General features: G+C 47.6%; 1 protein-coding gene across 2 annotated transcripts in view; it reads left to right on the top strand.

The window, feature by feature from the left end:
* Positions 1–9,878, top strand: part of LOC119210570 (voltage-dependent calcium channel subunit alpha-2/delta-1) — a 53,015-nt gene extending 43,137 nt beyond the window's left edge. Inside the window, exons 32-39 of one of the 2 annotated variants that reach the window (XM_037460726.2) lie at positions 388–540; positions 1,589–1,641; positions 1,949–2,004; positions 2,535–2,661; positions 3,281–3,393; positions 3,825–3,907; positions 4,939–5,027; positions 6,191–9,878. In XM_037460726.2, coding sequence (XP_037316623.2) covers positions 388–540; positions 1,589–1,641; positions 1,949–2,004; positions 2,535–2,661; positions 3,281–3,393; positions 3,825–3,907; positions 4,939–5,027; positions 6,191–6,227 — 711 coding nt within the window. In that variant the 3' untranslated portion in view covers positions 6,228–9,878. The remainder of the gene's footprint in view (positions 1–387; positions 541–1,588; positions 1,642–1,948; positions 2,005–2,534; positions 2,662–3,280; positions 3,394–3,824; positions 3,908–4,938; positions 5,028–6,190) is intronic. The other variant, XM_037460727.2, reaches the window with a different exon arrangement.
* The last annotated feature ends 7,324 nt before the right edge of the window (positions 9,879–17,202 follow it).

The raw sequence follows: 17,202 nt of genomic DNA, 5'->3' as shown, positions 1-17,202 counted from the left end.
GCACGCGATCGAGTCGCACCTGCCGAGATGAACCACTTCCGCGGAAATGCCGCCTGCGCTGCGGATGGTGTTAATCAGATGGAACCCAAGTCCATCCCCCTGGTTTGATTAATTCACTGTGAACATTATTAAATTGATTTCACATGGATTAAGCATTCGTAGGTTGAACATCAAAAAGGGTTCAAAGGTTTACACATGATGTCGTGAAGATGTGCTGGTGTCTTTAATTCAATAAAGTTGTAAAGAATGTCTTTCTTGAAATAATATTTGTACACGTGGAGCAGTACACTTATTCCCTTTTTATGCGGCGAAGACGTTCTTCTCAAAGTGCCATGGAAACACAAATCCTCGTCCAACTTTTGGATCATCCTCTCCCCTGTCTTTTAGATCGGGCGTTTCTTCGGTGGCATCGACCCGATCCTCATGGTGAACCTGGTCAACTCGTCCCTGTTCACCTTTAAGAAGACCTTCGACTACCAGTCGCGCTGTTACCCCGAGAAGGAGAGCAAGGCGGCTGCAGGCCTGCGATCCGTCTACGTGGTGAGTCACGAAAGCCAGAGGCCGTTCACACACACACACGCACACACACACTCAAAGCCACCCACGTGTGCACAACCGCATTCATATGATCACCCTTTTTGATCAGCATTTACTCATTCAGCCTACAAGTACACAGCCATACCTTGCTGCTCACTCACTTCCAAATGATTGCACAAACACACACACACACACACACACACACACACACACACACACACACACGCTCCCAGCCAGGGAGACATAAATCTGGATCGAGGCGATGAGACGGAAAGCAGAGGGTATGGTGAAAGCGTTAAGAGTGGGAGTTTGCAGGAACAGCAACAAGATTAGGTGGTCTAGCGTGCTTGGCTAACACACCGAGTGATGTAAAAAGAGGCACTGCTTTACATCACTTAAAAATAAAAAAAAACGCACATCTTTCAATGAAATGGTTCAAACTGTCTGCAGACATCAGGGATGCTGATGAATTTCCGTTAGACGCTGAAAGGACATTACAGATAGTGGTTACGAGCTGATACCTACGAGGGAGATTAAAGTGTTTTATGGGTATTTACAGATGCAAAAATTCCCCTTCGCTAGCAAGTGAAACCACATGACTTCCCGACTTGTGTGCGACGCGCCCGTTCGGCCGGCGCGGGATGAGAGTTGTGTTCCCGATGACTCAACGCAACATCACCTTTCGGGGGAGGGGGGGGGGGGGGGGGGGGGGGGGGGGGGGAAGAAAAAGATGCAACACTCAGTCGTCGCCAGAACGAGGCCCTCGCATGCTAACCGTAATCAGAGCAGCATGTCGGGCCTCTTATTCAGCCGGTGCTACTTTGTTTTCTTACCAACTCCTTGTTTACATATTTACCTTCACATCTGTTGCGGAGGAAAGTGATTTAACTTCTGTGGCTCGGCCCATCCGGACGGTCATTAGATCGTTGTAAACACAAGCAGGATGTTCAGGTTGGCTGGAACGCGTTTGAAATGGTGTTGTTTTTTTTTCCCCGAACACTATGAACTTTGTATTAATCCTCATTTCCTTTCATTGTCCCCCCCCCTTTAGCCCACAATCGCAGATATTTTGAATTTAGGATGGTTGGCGTCAGCCGCAGCTTGGTGAGTCTGAACCTTTTCTACGGGGGGCGGGCATTAATGTCTGCCCACTCTTTTTCCCCAAATGACTGCAAGTATATCCATACTATGAAAGCCGTTGTTTAAATCCTAATGGAAAGCAGGCAAGGATTTGTTTCTCCAAAATGCACAAGTAGCATCTGTTTAATAAGCCGAATTGTTCCCCGGACAGGCCGCATACCACAAAATCTCCCATTGATTTATTGTCGCATCAGCATTTGCACAAATGATTTATTGTGGATTGTGTTCCAATGGATCCAGACATTTTTCATCCCTGGGTTTTTGCTCGTAGGTCAATAATGCAACAGTTGCTGGTCAGCATCACATTTCCCAATTTCCTGGACGCAGGTGAGTTCCTGTCAATTTGACTAAGAGAAAAATGACTGAGGTTTGATTTCTTTTCTGGAGTACGGAGTGAGCTCCACGGCCGCCTAAATGGTCTCATTATGGAAATGAAAATGTTGTTCATTCTCACTTTGACAAGGCCTACGGTTTCTTCATCCTGAATTCCGGTGAAATATTCAATCCAGGCCAAGATGAAATGAATCCAGTCCGGCTCGGACATGAATATACAATGACTTTGTATAGAGTTGTCATTGTGGTGATAAAGTCAAAAGATCCATCTTTTTTTTTTTCTGAGGTCCATGGTTCTAACAAATGGAGATTTTTAAAGCTGCACTAAAGAATGCTATAATATCAGCTAAGGACTCTTTTGCATAATCAGTTCCCTTCAGCTTGGCGTATCTTTCAGCTCATTTCTGGTGGGTTTTACGGCCAATTATGTTTCAATATGTCAATTACATGTTTCATGCTTTGGGATTGACGACACTGCTGAAAGTGAATGAACACGACGAGTGTCTGTCTGTGTACTCCCACAGCCGAGATGAACGACGAAATGTCCGACGCCGCGCGCAAAGAGGTCTGCATCACCGAGCAAACCCAATACTACTTTGAGAACAACATCGTGTCTTTCAAGGGAACGATCGACTGTGAAAACTGCACCAGGTAAAGAAAGCAAAATCAGAGAACAAATGACTCCCTGCACTGATCCGCGAGACGCAAACCAAAAGTCCCCAGAGCTGTACAAAGTCACATGCCATGAAGGTGAAGTCAAGTCCCTTGAGCGGACCACCTCCCTGGCATTCTCCCCTTCTGTGCCTGTGAACGTGTGTGTGTGTGTGTGTGTGTGTGTACGTACACCGTTTTTTAGGGCCCCCTCGTGCCTACTAATGTAGTGCCTGGCCGCATGCTGCACGGCTCTCCTGCACATTAGCCGCACATAAGTTTCTCTTTAACGACGACCATAAAAAAAAAATTAAAAAAAAGAGAGAAAAATAATTTGTGCACTAGTGACATGTGTGTTTCGTGAAAAGGTGCCGGAGGCCAGGCGGCCTGCGTCCCCCCCAGGAAGGCATGCGAGTTCAGAGACCTTGATTGAGCGATGCACAGCGCACGAGATTTCGTGAAATTCGCGAAAAAAAAACGAGCGCGTCTTCCCCTTCCGCTCCCTTCTGCTCTCACGTTGCACGGTGAAGTGTCGCCGCCGTCCCTCCTGGGACCCGAGCCCCCGAGGTCCCCTTGACGCCTCTCTCCCTGTGTGTCTCTCTTGTGTGCCGCTCCCTAGGCTCTACCACGCCGAAAAGCTGCCCAAGACGAACCTGGTCTTCGTCATCGCTGATGCAAAAGTCACCTGCTCGTCCTGCGACACCAAGCCGCTGATTCAGGATGAGCAGCAGTGTATCCTTAGGCCCGCCGGGGCGCTTCGCCCTCCGGGCAGAGGTTCCACAGATGTGTTGTGTGGAAATTGTGTTTCGGGACGAGACAATCACGGATAGATCTCTCTCTCTCTCTCTCTCTCTGCTGTGTCTGTAAAGCAGATGGCGGTGTGCGGGACGCAGCCTGCTGGATAGCTTACAAACAAATCTAGAAGGCTCTCTCAAACACACAGGGCTGTGGCCAATTTAATGATTAAGCTTCTGGGAAAGAAGAAAAAAAACAAAACAGAAAATCCTTGACGTATGGAGAGATGTGCTCGAGTTCCCGGCTTTGATTTAACGGTATTTAGACAGTAACGCGATGTGTCCGATATTTGTTTTCCCCACGATCAGATTACGAAAAGAACTGTCGTTTGCTGACGCGTTGTTATGCTCCTGACGTCATCCACCCAGCGAATGGTCCCGATCCCTGCGAGATGGCAAAGAATCCCCGGTACAGGAAAGGGCCGGCTGCTTGTTTTGACAACAACGAACACGTAAGTCCCCCCCCCCCCTCCGTCGGTGCCCATTTGAAGACGGGCGAATCGGTGCGTCGACCGTTTCAAGCTGCTAAACCGCGAGAATCAAAGACATTTCTGCAGGAAATCCAGCCTGAAATGAGAAAAGGCTTTTCGAAATTAAAAGCGAGTGCCTCGAGGCTGCTGGTTTTGTGGGCCTCGCCGCCAAAGACCATTGGAGTTCACCGCCAAGAAAAATCACGACCTGGGTTACGGTTTACAAGACTGACGGAGCGCTGAAAGAGACCCTTGACCCTTTCCACTTTATACATAGTCATTTTAGCCATCATTGTTATTATAGAAATTATGATGAGAATGGCTGTAAACAGAGAAAGTCAAACTTTAACTGGCCCGGACTTTGAATAAATCACAGTACACAATTAACACAAGAGAATATCAGGCACTAAATTTATCAATATTCAATCATAATGATAAATGTTTGTGTTGGTTTGAGGTGAAACCGCTCGATCTGTTTTGACATTCCGCCTCGCAAACAAGTTAGGGACCAATAAAAGAATCAAAATCTCATGGGGCCACATTTTAAAAATCCTTCAGCCGCACCCCTAATATAGAAATAATATGTCCCTGAAGAAATCCTACCCATGGCACCTCTCCATCACTAATAGCTTTACATGGTGCATGAAGTTTCTTTTTTTTTGTTATTTGCTGCAATCCCAAACTAATCCCAAACTAATCCCAAAACCCAAGCTATGTAAGTTTGCAGATTTCCCAACAGTCGCTTTCTGCTCGACTCTGCGAGACCTCCGCGCCTCACTGCTCTGTTTGCTTTCGCCCTATTCGTCTTTTTTTTTTTTTTTGGGCCTTTAAGAGTGAACCCGTACGCCTGTGCATCACACACAGACCGACCACACACTCGAATGCATACGCCTTTCTAACTTCTTGCTAACCGTGTGGACCTTTTGTCCGCTGCATGATTCTGTCTCTCTCTCTCTCTCTCTCTCTGTGCTTCTCTCCGTTTCCTGCGCTGTGATTGGCCGCCTGATGGTTAGGACGAGGCCATGTGCCGAAGGAGCGCAGGCTCCCCGTTGGCTTCCTCTCCGCTCATGCTACTGCTGCCGCTGTTCATGTGCTGTCTCGGGTCAGTCCCATACCGCTAAATTTCTCTGTCATATGTTTTTTTTTTTTTTGTTGTTGTTTCATCATTTTCTGACGCTGGATCTGACTGCTTTCGGCACAACTTTTACTCTCTCTTTGGTTTTCCTCGCCTTATTTCCTCTCCTCTTTTTCCATCTGTGACTTTTTCCTGCTTTGTTCCAGGTCCTTTGTCCTTTTCCCACCCTTATCTCTCTCACCTGTCACTCTCTCTCATGTTCTACCACCATCTGTCCTTCGCCCCCCCAACCCCCCCCCCCCTAAACTCGCCACCCGGTCTGTCTCTGCCCCTCCGCTAACATTTTCTCCCATCTCACCTGACTTTGAACTTTGAGGCATGGCCCTTTTGTATCTTTACCCATCTGTCATCATCAGTCCCCGGCTCCTGTGTCTACATCCGTTGACATGTGATCAGTGATGTAGCCAGACGCTAGCTAAAACAGGTCACTCACTTCTCATTTGCATCCAGACGTTTATGCGTCTCCTGTCCTAATGACTCACAGCTTCTTTCCTCTCCAAAAAAAAAAAAAAACGCATCGGGGGAGAAGACATTCTTTCCCTCGTACCTCACCAGATGCCGAACCTGCAGGGTGGGAGTGTCCGATCACTTTTGGGTCGGACGTGAAGGCTCAACGTTTTTAAAAGACATTTCAAAGTTTTCATTTATTTTCTTGATCATTGGCAAGGCTTCAGTTGAAATCTTTCCAGCTGACCTTCACAACCCTCGCAAAGGGGTCTTAGGTATATATACACTTAATGGCTACATAAATAAAATAAAAGTGGCATGTCCTAGAAAACTAAATCAGCATCCTGAACAGTCAATAAGCCACGTGCAAGGCATGCAAAAAAAGATTTAACATTTAAGTATGTGGCATTATTTTTAATGTAACCTTTAAACCCTCAATCTTATGTATCACGAATGACTTTGGGAAAGAAGGAAAAAAAAAAAAAAAGGCCCCATTGTCCAAACGTATCGAACGCAGAGCACCGATCATTAGATCTCGCGAAAGAAATCCAGAGCTCGACTAGACGTAAGATCATCTTAGCGTTCGAGGGTGCGCGTGTGTAACGCTTGCTATTGAGTGCGCCGTCTGCTTGGTACGACCTTGTAACTCGTCCGCTTCTTCTCCCCCCTGCGCTCGGCTCCAGGAGAAGGACCCTGACTGCGGCGGGGCGTCCGGCCTGAGCCCCTCGCTCTGGCTGACGGCGGCCCTTCAGCTGGCTCTGCTCTGGGTTCTGACTGGCTCCACATCCCACGCCGTCCCGTCATGACCTCTGAAAAATGCTCATCACACCTTTTCACTCTCTTTCTCTCTCTCTCTCTCTCTCTCTCTCTCTGTCTCCCTCTCCCTCTGATTTCTTCAACGCTGCCACCGGAAAAAAACCCCGCCAAACACCCGATTAGGAGCACTTGTGACGAACAAACAAACGTCTGGGTCGGTTCCTCCTTTTGATACCTTTACGCCTAAGAAAGACCTCAACATTTGCCTTTGTGTTCGCCTCTCCAATTGGCCCCTGACAGCTGAGAGATTCATTTTGATTGGCGACTTTTGAACTTTTGTCATTATATGCCTTATATTATCAGAAGGTTCAAAAATCCCGGTGTGTAGGGGTGCAGAGGAGGTGGGGGGGGAGGGGGGGGGGGGGTGTCTGACTGTTAATTAAAGACGTCAAGCAGTCTGTGATCGGCGCTGCCCTTTTGCAAGCGTGAATCAATTTGCAGTGACTAGCTCTTTTTAGATGTTTATTATTTTGTGATGGAGAATTTGCAGTAAGAGGTGCCAAAATTTCTACATCCACCCCCCCCCCCCCCGTGTCCTTCCTTTTGCTGCTGTCCTGGTCGGATGCATTTTCACAGCGTCCCTGAGGGTTTTCAAAAGACGCACCTCCCCCCCCCCCCCCCCTCCCCCCATCGTTCTTTCACGTCGATGCCGTGTTCGCAGCGTGCATACACTACTGTTCATTGTTATCTTCATGCACGGAAAGCACCCGTTCCACCGCCACAGGGCCTCCTCCTGCACAGGTGTTGTCCGCCCCGACAATCGGGGGGGGCTGGGGGGGGGGCAGGCCTGGTGTCCCCGGTGCCGCGTGGACTGCGTGCGACCCGCGCGAGGAAGGACGCGCAGTACCTGTTGTTGTTTTTATTTGAACGACGGCGTGCTACTTCAATGCCAACACGAAACGCAAAAAAGAAAGATGAACGAAGGGGGGGATGTGAGTTCGTATTTGACATTTTTGGTCAACAGAAAAACAAAAGGAGAAACATGTGTTTGTATTCACAGCTGTCACTTTTTTCAAGCAAATGACTTGGATCTGCACTGCGTTTCAAAGTGCAGCTGTTATTTGCTCCTCACCGGAGAGCAACATTTATCTCTTTCTGGTAGTGAGGTTTCCTCTCGTAACGTGTTGTACTGTGGTGTTGTATCTCCCCTGAGAAATCACTGCAGTCAATCCACCCAGCCTGTGATCCTCTTTACTGCTGTGTTTGATTTTCTCCACCATAACTTCCAACTTGTTTCATTATGTGTGCCTTGTTTTCCATTTGGTGATGAATTACAGATGTTTTACTGTAAAGGCTTTTCATTGAAAATAGTGTCATCTTGTTTGCAGTCTAGTGAATTTGGTCAAACCCGCTGCTGCTGCTGCGGAGCAAAATAAATCTGACAAAACAATTTAAAAGCGAATCATTTCACAGGACCAAATCAGGAATCTTATAGCAGCTCAACGCCCTACTGCAGTACTAATTATGTCAAAGGGGATTAAATAATAATAAATAACTTTCAGGAGGAAAATCGACATCCATCCTTATGTTGCAATATGTGGAAACTCACAGGCATTTCTCTGTTTAATTCATGTATCTACGAAAGGACTTTGATGGTTAAGAGACGTCAATTCGAGTAGGCAGGAAATAATATATCCAGCAGATACAAATCCTGACAATAAAAGTGTCATTTTTACTTGAAAACAGCTGCACTCGATGGTTTGCTTTTTCAGATTCCAAACATCAACAGAGGAACAAATTTGGGTCTTTTTTGAGGAAACACATGTGCATCTTTGTGTGGAAGCGCTGGAGTGTGTTTGTAGGAGACGACCACAAATTACGCTGTGAGAATATTACTACAGAATTCTAACATCTGCTGCGTCACACCGGATTACGTCAGTTTTTTTTTTACATCGTACGCGTTTTCTCCAAAAACGTCCGATAGAGGCGTGCCGGTTCGTCCGTTTGCTTTTTTTTTTTAATGACAAAAGCCAGTTCAAACTAACCGGTATTAACGCTCTTCATCTACTAACTCAAGAATATAAAGTGCCATATGGGACTCTCTCCTATTATCGTAATAGAGCATTTATGCGATTTACCATGCGACGCGTGAGCCTCCTAAGTCACCGCATGCCAGTGGCTTACGGTCCATCCACACCTCCTGCTTTAGTGTGCGTAACGTCGTCATAGCGTGATGAAGTGCGATCAGCTTATTACTGCCTTTCTCTTGGAGATTGATGTTTCAAATGCATTGACCGATCCGTCGGATTTGTTCGGGCCATTTATGACTCCCCCCCCCCCCCCCCCCCTGTTGTTTCAGGACCATACCGGTGGTTTTAGCAGCTATTACACCCATGGCTGCAAATGCTTCAGGTATTCACTTCCACTAGTGCCGGGACTTTGTTCCTTCACGCACTTTTTAAATCTATTTTGTGGATCACTTCTCGTAAAATCCGTACAGACATTCGTGGTGTCCCGACGCCATTCGGTCGTCTCGTTCGGTCTGTACGAAATCGTCATTCTTCCTATAATCCCTGGACTTTGATCAAAAGTTCAAATACCTTCAAAAAGGAACCGCGTTCCAGTCGGCCTCGGCCTCAGCTGCTTAGTGCTGTGGAAGCAAAAAATAAGAAAGCATTATTGATTGAATACAAGCGGGTTAGCGCTGTTGTTGTTGTTGTTGTTGAGGTCTGCTTTTCAATGAAATGGTTTTTTACACATGACCCGTGTTTGAGTAGTGGGTGCAGGGGGGTGGGTTCCGCGATGGGTGAATTCACACCGTTAACCCTCACCGTGCAGCTTGGCCGAATCGTTGGGATAACGTACAGAAAGTAATGGAAAACAACGCCTGCCTGAAGAGTTAAGAAAAAGAAAAAAAAAAGTGGAAATGGTCATTATTAATCAGCTAAATATGCATTAGTTCCTGTTAAGACTACAGTGACCTATTGTGGTTGAACTTGCAAAAATACCGCCAAAAAATGCCCCAAGTGGCTGCTTTTAGAGATGCACAGAAAACCACAACAACAACAACAAAAAACATCTCAGAAGGAACCTGAGCTCCTTCTTTTTACTCTTAAGTGCTAAAATCAGATGCTGTCACTTCTGGAATAATACACCTACTCTCAGTGTTTTTGACTCTCTTCTCTGTTGGTGCTGTCTGTACGGATTGTGTGGGTTTTGCCTTTTTATTTTGGGAATCTTGAGGATTAGATTGATGTGTGTGTGTTTTTTTTTGTGTGTCCTTTCTGCCACTCTTAGGCAGACGGTTGGCTGTCAGTCAATCTTTCTCCGTCTTCGGTTTTTCAAGGCGGGCTCTGGATGGAGGCGTCCGTCAAGCTTGTCCCTCGCCCGAATCTTTGGGGGCGGGGTCTTGGTTGGCCCCCTTCGTCCGTCTCCCTTGATTGTGCTTTACACATGTTACACTTTACTGGAACCTGATTCTCCAGAATCAAACATGTAAACATTTGTACAAAACTGCTGGTGTCCAAAACAATGTTTATAATCATGGGGAGGAGGAAAAATGTGTGAATTAATGTGCAAATAAGGTACATTCAGAATAAAAGTTTATGATTACTATCTGTTGCATCGCGTTTAGAGTTTTGGAATCGTGTCCTTTTTTTTTTTTTTCTGGTCCCTTTTTTTTCCACAGTGAGGTCTGATTTCTGTTAACAAAGTGTGTGCGTGAAGGAGAAGGAAGCACCCAGCTCTCCCATCGGCGTTGCGGCCGGCATCAGGACCTGACGTGCGGCCAAAATCAACAAGGTCCAGAAAAAAAGGAGAGGACGGAGGTTGAGCCGCGTCTCTCTGCGGCCCGGAATCCGCCTCAAGGACACGTCCATTAACGGCCGTTAATAACGCTTGATGTTCTCTGGTCATAAATTTAAAGCCATTCCTGTTTTTGCCCCCCTTTTTTTGCACGTTGATCAAATGGTAAGTGACTTTCTCGTTAGCGTAGTCCACTTTACACTGAAAGCAGCTGTGCTCGAGCCCAGATTCTCCTCACTGCCCCCAAAAAGACAAACTACAGGCTATTATTTGACTCTCTCATGATAGATGTTTAAAAACTAGCGCCAGTTCTGTGTGGTACACTGCTGAAAAACTACCATCCTAAAGCTTCTTGGGGGACATTATAAATGTAACAAATTAATAATACAATAATACAAAATGAAACGGAGCAGCATCAACTAAGACTTTTTAAATGGGTAGGATTTGATGGACTCTGGAGCCAGTGATGAAACGGAATAACCCTTTCAAAATATAACGTGACAATGCATTCCTTCAACTGCTGCATTTCGTAAACCACGTAATCATTTCCACGATCTGTAACCTCCGTTTAGAAAGCTTTTTCATTTCCTTCCGTGAACGTCGTACTGTTGCTCAGTGACAGCCCTCGGTCTTCTTGCTCTTTCTGGGTTTTTTTCTATTTTTTTTTCTCTCTCTCTTCCTCTCCACGAGTGTTTTTCCTTGTCCGTCACGGATGAGTTGCGATGTCAACAGCACGCGCTGTTTTTTTTTGTTTTTTTTTGTTTTTTCCTGCCAAGGGGCCTTGGATTTCACGTCTGGCAACAAGATGACCGAGTCGGGTTCACGCTGAAAGGTCACTCCTGTTGTGTTTCTGATTGTTATCCCAAGTCTCCGGGCTTGTGTCCCTCTGTCACTGATTGATATCTTTGCCTGAAGTGCCGCGAGTAAATGCCTTCAAGAGTAATTATGAGAAGTTTATTATAGTATAGTAAGTAATTACATTAACAGTTCATCATTACGCTGACAGTATTTTTTCTTCTTTTTCGTATAGATGGTGTCGCGTTACGTCTGTGCACCGGAGGTAGCCTTTAAGTACTTTATAAAATGGGATCTAATGTGCTTTGACCAGGAACAGTCACACATGGAAGCTCGCTACTTCACCCCCCCCCCCCCTCCTCTCAGATAATGCTTACGCTCACATTCCTCACTGCGCCAGATGAAAAAGATACGATTCCTAAATTTTCCCTTCCTATTCCCCTCAGTGAGGACAGTTTTGGATTACTGAGGACTGCATTGTCCCGTACCAGCCGAACCACCACTGAGAGCATTTTTTGGAGGGGAGTGGGGGGGGGGTTTCGCGGACGCAGCCCGCCGAGGATGCAGTTAGGCGCACGCATGTCGGGAAGGAAGAACAACTTTGAGGGTTGTGGTTGGGAAAGACAATAACAAAAGAGCAAGAGTAGGACCACCGAGGCGTTGCTGAGGCTTCGTTTGTCTCCACATCTCCTGCTTCGTTTGTGGAATTTTAAACATAGTTACTAGGACTTTTTGCTCAGGGGGAGAGGAGAGGGGAGGGGAGGGGAGGAGGAGGAGGGGGGGGGGGGCATTTGTAAGCACCCTGATGAAGTTCGTACCCCTTCATTTACATTTCAAACACCTCCACGAAGGCGTTTTTTTTTTTTTTTGGCCCAGGCTCAAAACCCAATCACAGCTGCTGTAACGCATATATTGAGATACCTATAAGGCACAAGGGGATCTCCTTTCAGGACAGCTGACATTGATGCGTTTAGCATATTGTACTCGTGCCGCCCCCCCCCCCCCCCCCACCGACCCTCCTATGGGCCCTTCCTGTGTAACATTTGCTTGTACTCTCCGTCCTCTTGCGTTTGCTCTGATTTCTTACCCCACGGTTAATTGGCAATTGGTTTTCTGTCTCCTTGTGAACCCCGTCCGGGGTGTGTCCAATGTGAGCAGCGATTGGCTCCATTTCCCCCCCCCCCCGCCTTTCCCCCCAAAGCCGGTATAGCTTTTGGATGGAAGAATGGATTGTGCCCCTGTTATTGATAGGCTGAACCCTGAGGGTCATCAGTTAACTGCATGCAGCTCCTTGCATTGTAATGTGTTTTGTTTTTCTAAGATATTAGGTTACCATGAAGGAGACTACAGTAAAAGTATGGCCCTCTTTCATCATGCACACCAGCGGTAAGCCGCGCCATGTGGCCTTCGGGTTTTTTGGCAAAACGTATCTGTACATGAAAATGGATTTGCTCTCAATGCAGTTTGTTAAACATGCTGTGCACGAGGCAAATCCCCGTTTATTAGTTGTGCTTTTATCAAAACACTGACCGTAGCAGTGTTCAAGCAGTTTTTGCACAGTTCGCATTAGAGTTAATTCTAGCGCTTTTAGGTTTTCTTTAAATGTTTTGTCCAATGTTATATCGTAGACCTTATTGCCATCATTTCCTGTCACTTCTAGGGGGGGGGGGGGGGGGAGCAATGGCGGCAACCAACAACTGATGATGGCCATGGTAGTGGTTTACTACCACATGGATGCTCTGATGTTAGAATCTTTTAAATAATCAGTTCAGGGGTCCATTTGCTCGCCCAGAGTTCTGTTGCTTGAAGGCGGGCCAACGAGCCTCGATCCCTTCCCATTACTGCCATCCACTCGCTGGCTATCGAGTGTCTCTATTGTCTCCACGTAGTTATCCCGCCTCCAAAAACGTTGACCCCAGAATTTGGTACACTTGGTACACAGATTGACGTCCATTTTGGAAATCCGAGTGGAAGCGGCAAGCGTCTTTGGGTATTTTTGAAAGGCGCTACGCAAACACAATTGTACTGTTAGCACAGCAAAGTGGCTCCATCTCCCAGTTGTGTTACGGGATTCACTTTGGGGGGGGGGTGAACTCGTGCGTGCGTGCCTGTAGACCTCACATGTCTCCCATAAACCTGTGTCAAAGCTACAAGAGACACCGCTGTTCCCCTTCGAGACGCGTCCTCAGAAGACACGGGTGTCCGCGTAAGCAAAGGCGGCGACGGCGGCGCACCGATGACGTGCATTGCACAAAGACACATCAGAACGGTTTCCAGCGTGTACAAAGACGGGCTCTAAAATGAGCCAATTCTTGGGTTTTCTCAAAGGATATTATTGACACAGCCTTTAGCAATTTTTGAAAAAACCGGACAATTTGAACGGCCAAGTTTTAAAGCCCCTTCTCCTCTTTCCAAAACGGATTGAGCTCTAAATTTCCTTCACCTGCTCTCTGGCCCCCTTGCACCGCTTTGGTTCCCTGTCTGGAGCTCCGGCTTTCTGACTCATCTGCTGGTAATTTGTGTACTCACTTAGTTGTAATTGCAGCAGTCTGGTACCATTGTTTTCTTGTTGTTTTTTTTTCCATATTCCTTTCATGTTTTTTGGCCCGAGATAAAGTTCTCCCGGGAATGCAGAGGAATACGCATTCCCTCGCTGGGCCATCGTGTTCGATTCTCCAGCATCCCCAGCAGTTTTGTTTTTGAAAAATGAGCATGTTCCTCATGTCAAGGGAGAGGGAGCGCACAGAAAACAGAGATTAAAGACATGCCCAACAATTAATTCTAATTTGGAAACTGTTACTTTCCAAAAAAAAAAAAAAAAAAAAAAAACCCTCTCGGGTCAAACTCTTGATGTCACTGAATAGTTTCTAATCAGATTTTTAAAGGTCTGTCCGCATCTGGCCCCCGCTTTGCCCCGCTGTTCCTTGGAGGAGGAACGATTGGCCGATGGCCTGATTTGATCATTGGATCAAGCGCAGGCACATGCTCGGAGTCACGAACGGTGAGCAACGGCGCCATGCAGACAAACCGCCGCGATGGGTCCGACGGAATCTCTCTCCCCGTTGCGGTCGGCCGATCAGTTGCGCAACGGGCACAAAGGGTCCGGCGGCTCTTCATCATTCAGGGTGATTAAGCGACAAAGGTCTGACACACGGAAAGTTTACTCCTAAAGATCCTCTGACACGCCGAGCCCCAATTCACCTGGCAGCTGCACCTCCTAATTGGAGCTTCAGGGGGGGGGGGGGGTGTGCACGTGCTTACAAGCCCACACACACACACACACACACACACACACACACACACACATGATGGAGGTAAACAAACTCGTTAGCCGTCACACCCCCTCACTACACTCACCTGCTACCCTGCTACATGAATCACTTTACTCCTCACTAGGTTGGTTTTTGTACAAATCCTGCTAAACACACACACGCACATGCACACACACACACACACACCTGCAGAGAAGGAGGAATTACAAGCATGCAAACAGGCAAGTGCGGCACCCCTCCCACCATAAGTATTAAAGGCAGCTCGCGTGTGGCAAACATTGCACGTCTGTGGATAATTACACACTGGCTAAGTGCAAAAATGCCCACGTCTTAAAGAACTATACTGGCTTTTTCTTTGAGTTAATATCAATCTATAAGGTGTGTCGTCGGGGCACGTCACTCTGGAGGGTAAATGCAGCGGCAGCAGGTTAGCTTAGCTCGACATGATGCTCACATCTAACCGTCAGTACAAAAACAAACAAGCGCACGCACAAAAATGTCTGTTAATGACACAAAGCAAGAATATTTTCTTTTTTTTTTAAGGCTTTTAAGCAGCGTGTATGTGTGTTAATGCCACGTAGGCTCGGTGTGTGTGTGTGCGTGTGTGTGTGCGTGGCGTAAATGTGTGTGTTGCTGGCGTGTGTCTGGGGTGTGTGTTGAAGGAAGGTCACCCCTCGGTCCGGGTGATTTGCCTCGGATGAAACCTGACTCCGTTCCAGGGGACCGGCGTGAGCAAATGTTTCAGAGCTGCAGGAAATCTATTAGCACCTGGTGGGACTCCCCCCCCCCCACCCCCCCGTCCCCCTGTTCTGTCCTCTCTCTCCCGACCCCTCCCCTCCTTCCAGGCCCCGCTCTACCATCTCACCTCTCCCTGGCCCCACCCCAGTTAATAAAGCCACACAAGACCACCTTCACACCCGCTGTGCCGCTTAAGCCGGGAGGGGAGGGGGAGGGGAGGGGGGGGGGGCGTGTCTGTCTGTGGCGTGTGGCGTGGCGTGCGCATTCACGCCTGTTTTGCCGCGCGCCTCCGTGGGTGCGCCGAAAGTCCACGAAAATGCATGCGGCCCCCCCGTCTTTGTGCACACGTGGAGCCAGTTAGCGGTGGAGCGAGGTGCCAGACGGGCCTGCAGCAGCTGCCACGCCAGAGACAAACGGCTCACGGTCCAGACACAGAAGGCCGAGCGCTGACTCCGGGGTCAGAACGCAGGCACTGTCGGAATTGCTGAGATGACGCCGGCGTCCGGGTCATGTGGTCAGTTTGCTGGAGTTTGTTTTTGTCTCGAAATATGCCGGGTTGGCTGTTCAAGCCCAAATGAGGACAAAATATCTCTCTTATTTTTATGTCCCCGTCCTGAACTGCATCAGCGTAATAACTGCCCTCCACGTGGAGCCTCCTCGGGAGAAGGCAGGGGTTCATGGACCGGTTTGCGGTAGAGCCACGTGCAGCATCCACTTCTCTTCTGGCCTTTGTGGTGCATGAAGGTTGAAATGAAGGGTGAAACCTGTAACCTGCCACATCGTCAGTTCAGACCAGAGCTACTACAATAAAACCGTGCAGTGTGTCGTGATGGAGTGGATAGCTTGACAGGTGTCGATGCAGGTACTAAAGGGGGGGTTGGGCTGAGCAAACCTCCACTTAAATCATTCAGTATCTGCCATGTCCCATGCAGATAAGTTAGCCATTGATGACGGAGCACATTGGATGAACACAAACTTGCGACACTAAGCGCAATTTCATCATTGTGTTAAATACTGATGTTCGGCTCATGTTCATATTGGAACAACAGATATAAGCCAGAGGTCATCTGACTACCAGTCTCTTGTGTAAAACATGGCTTCTTACTAACAGGAACAAATGTTGAATGACTCCCAGAGGAACCATGATGATGTTGTAGTTTTACTGCCTCGAGGTATAAAGGCTCAGAACAGCATTCATGCATTATTTTTATTTTTTTTATCTTAATGTTTTGATGCCAGTGGGGATCTTTGGAGAAGTTGCATTTCCTGAAATGCAACATGTGCCATTGTCACGTTAATCCTTTCCCCTTTTTTGGACTAAAAGAAAAGAAAAAGCTGATCACCCACCACGCAAACAACACCCGACAAACCCAAATAGCCCAAATCCTAAATTGGAATATTGGTTTACTTGAGCTTAAAAAAAAAGTCTTCACCAAATACAAAGCCCACATCTACCTCTACCTGCTGGGAAGAATCCGATTATTGAAGTCCACCGTGTCTGTGGAGCGTTTGGGCGGTCGCGACCGCACTCAACCGCCGGCCAGCTCGCTCGTGTGCAGGGTCCGACCTAATTGGATTTATGTGCGGGGAATGTTTTCCAAAGCCGCACTTGTGAAATAGCCTACCACCACATCTGCTGACCATTAGCAGTGGACATAACGCACAACAGAGAGAGAGAGAGAGAAAGAGAGAGAGGAAAGCCCCCCCCCCCAACGCCTTGATTCATTGGACTGCAGCTCTGCTTTTATTGCAGCGGCTCGCTGTGGCGTTTCAGCACAGCGATGCCTTATCTCTCTCTCTCTCTCTGTTTCCTCCCCTCTTCTCAATTTCATTTTTTCCTTTTTTTTTGGTCCTGCGGCCATTCGATCCTTCAATCCACTCACAATCTCTTTGTCCTCCTGATTCTCTTCTCTTAATGTCTCCCCAACAGCAGTTGATAGTGATGGTCTCTTATTTCCTTGTTTCCTCTTATTATCTTGTTTCATCCCTCTCAGGGCACGAGGAGGAACAAGCAAGGGGGTCCGACAACCCTCTGACCCCTCATCTGTCATCTGCAAAGGAAAAAGCACCCTCCTAATTGGGGGGGAGGGGGGGGGGGTATGGAGGTTGTTATTCTAGTGTCGGGGGAGGGGGGGGGGGGTCAGAGGTGAAAAGGGGGGAGATCACACTTCATGTGCAGGGGTACATGGGGAGTGTTTGTTGGGGTGTAAAGTGATCAGAGAGATTGGGGGGGGGGGGGGGGGGTTTAAAATCCTGTAGGGCCCTGAAAGGTAAGTCCAGGTAACGCCATCCAAACCCTCCAAAGTCGCCTGACCTTGGAGATGAGACAT

Source organism: Pungitius pungitius, chromosome 2, assembly GCF_949316345.1.
Source record: "Pungitius pungitius chromosome 2, fPunPun2.1, whole genome shotgun sequence".
NCBI classification, from domain to species: Eukaryota; Metazoa; Chordata; class Actinopteri; order Perciformes; family Gasterosteidae; genus Pungitius; species Pungitius pungitius.
Note: the sequence above shows the minus strand (reverse complement) of the source record. Positions and strands in the feature narration are given on the sequence as shown.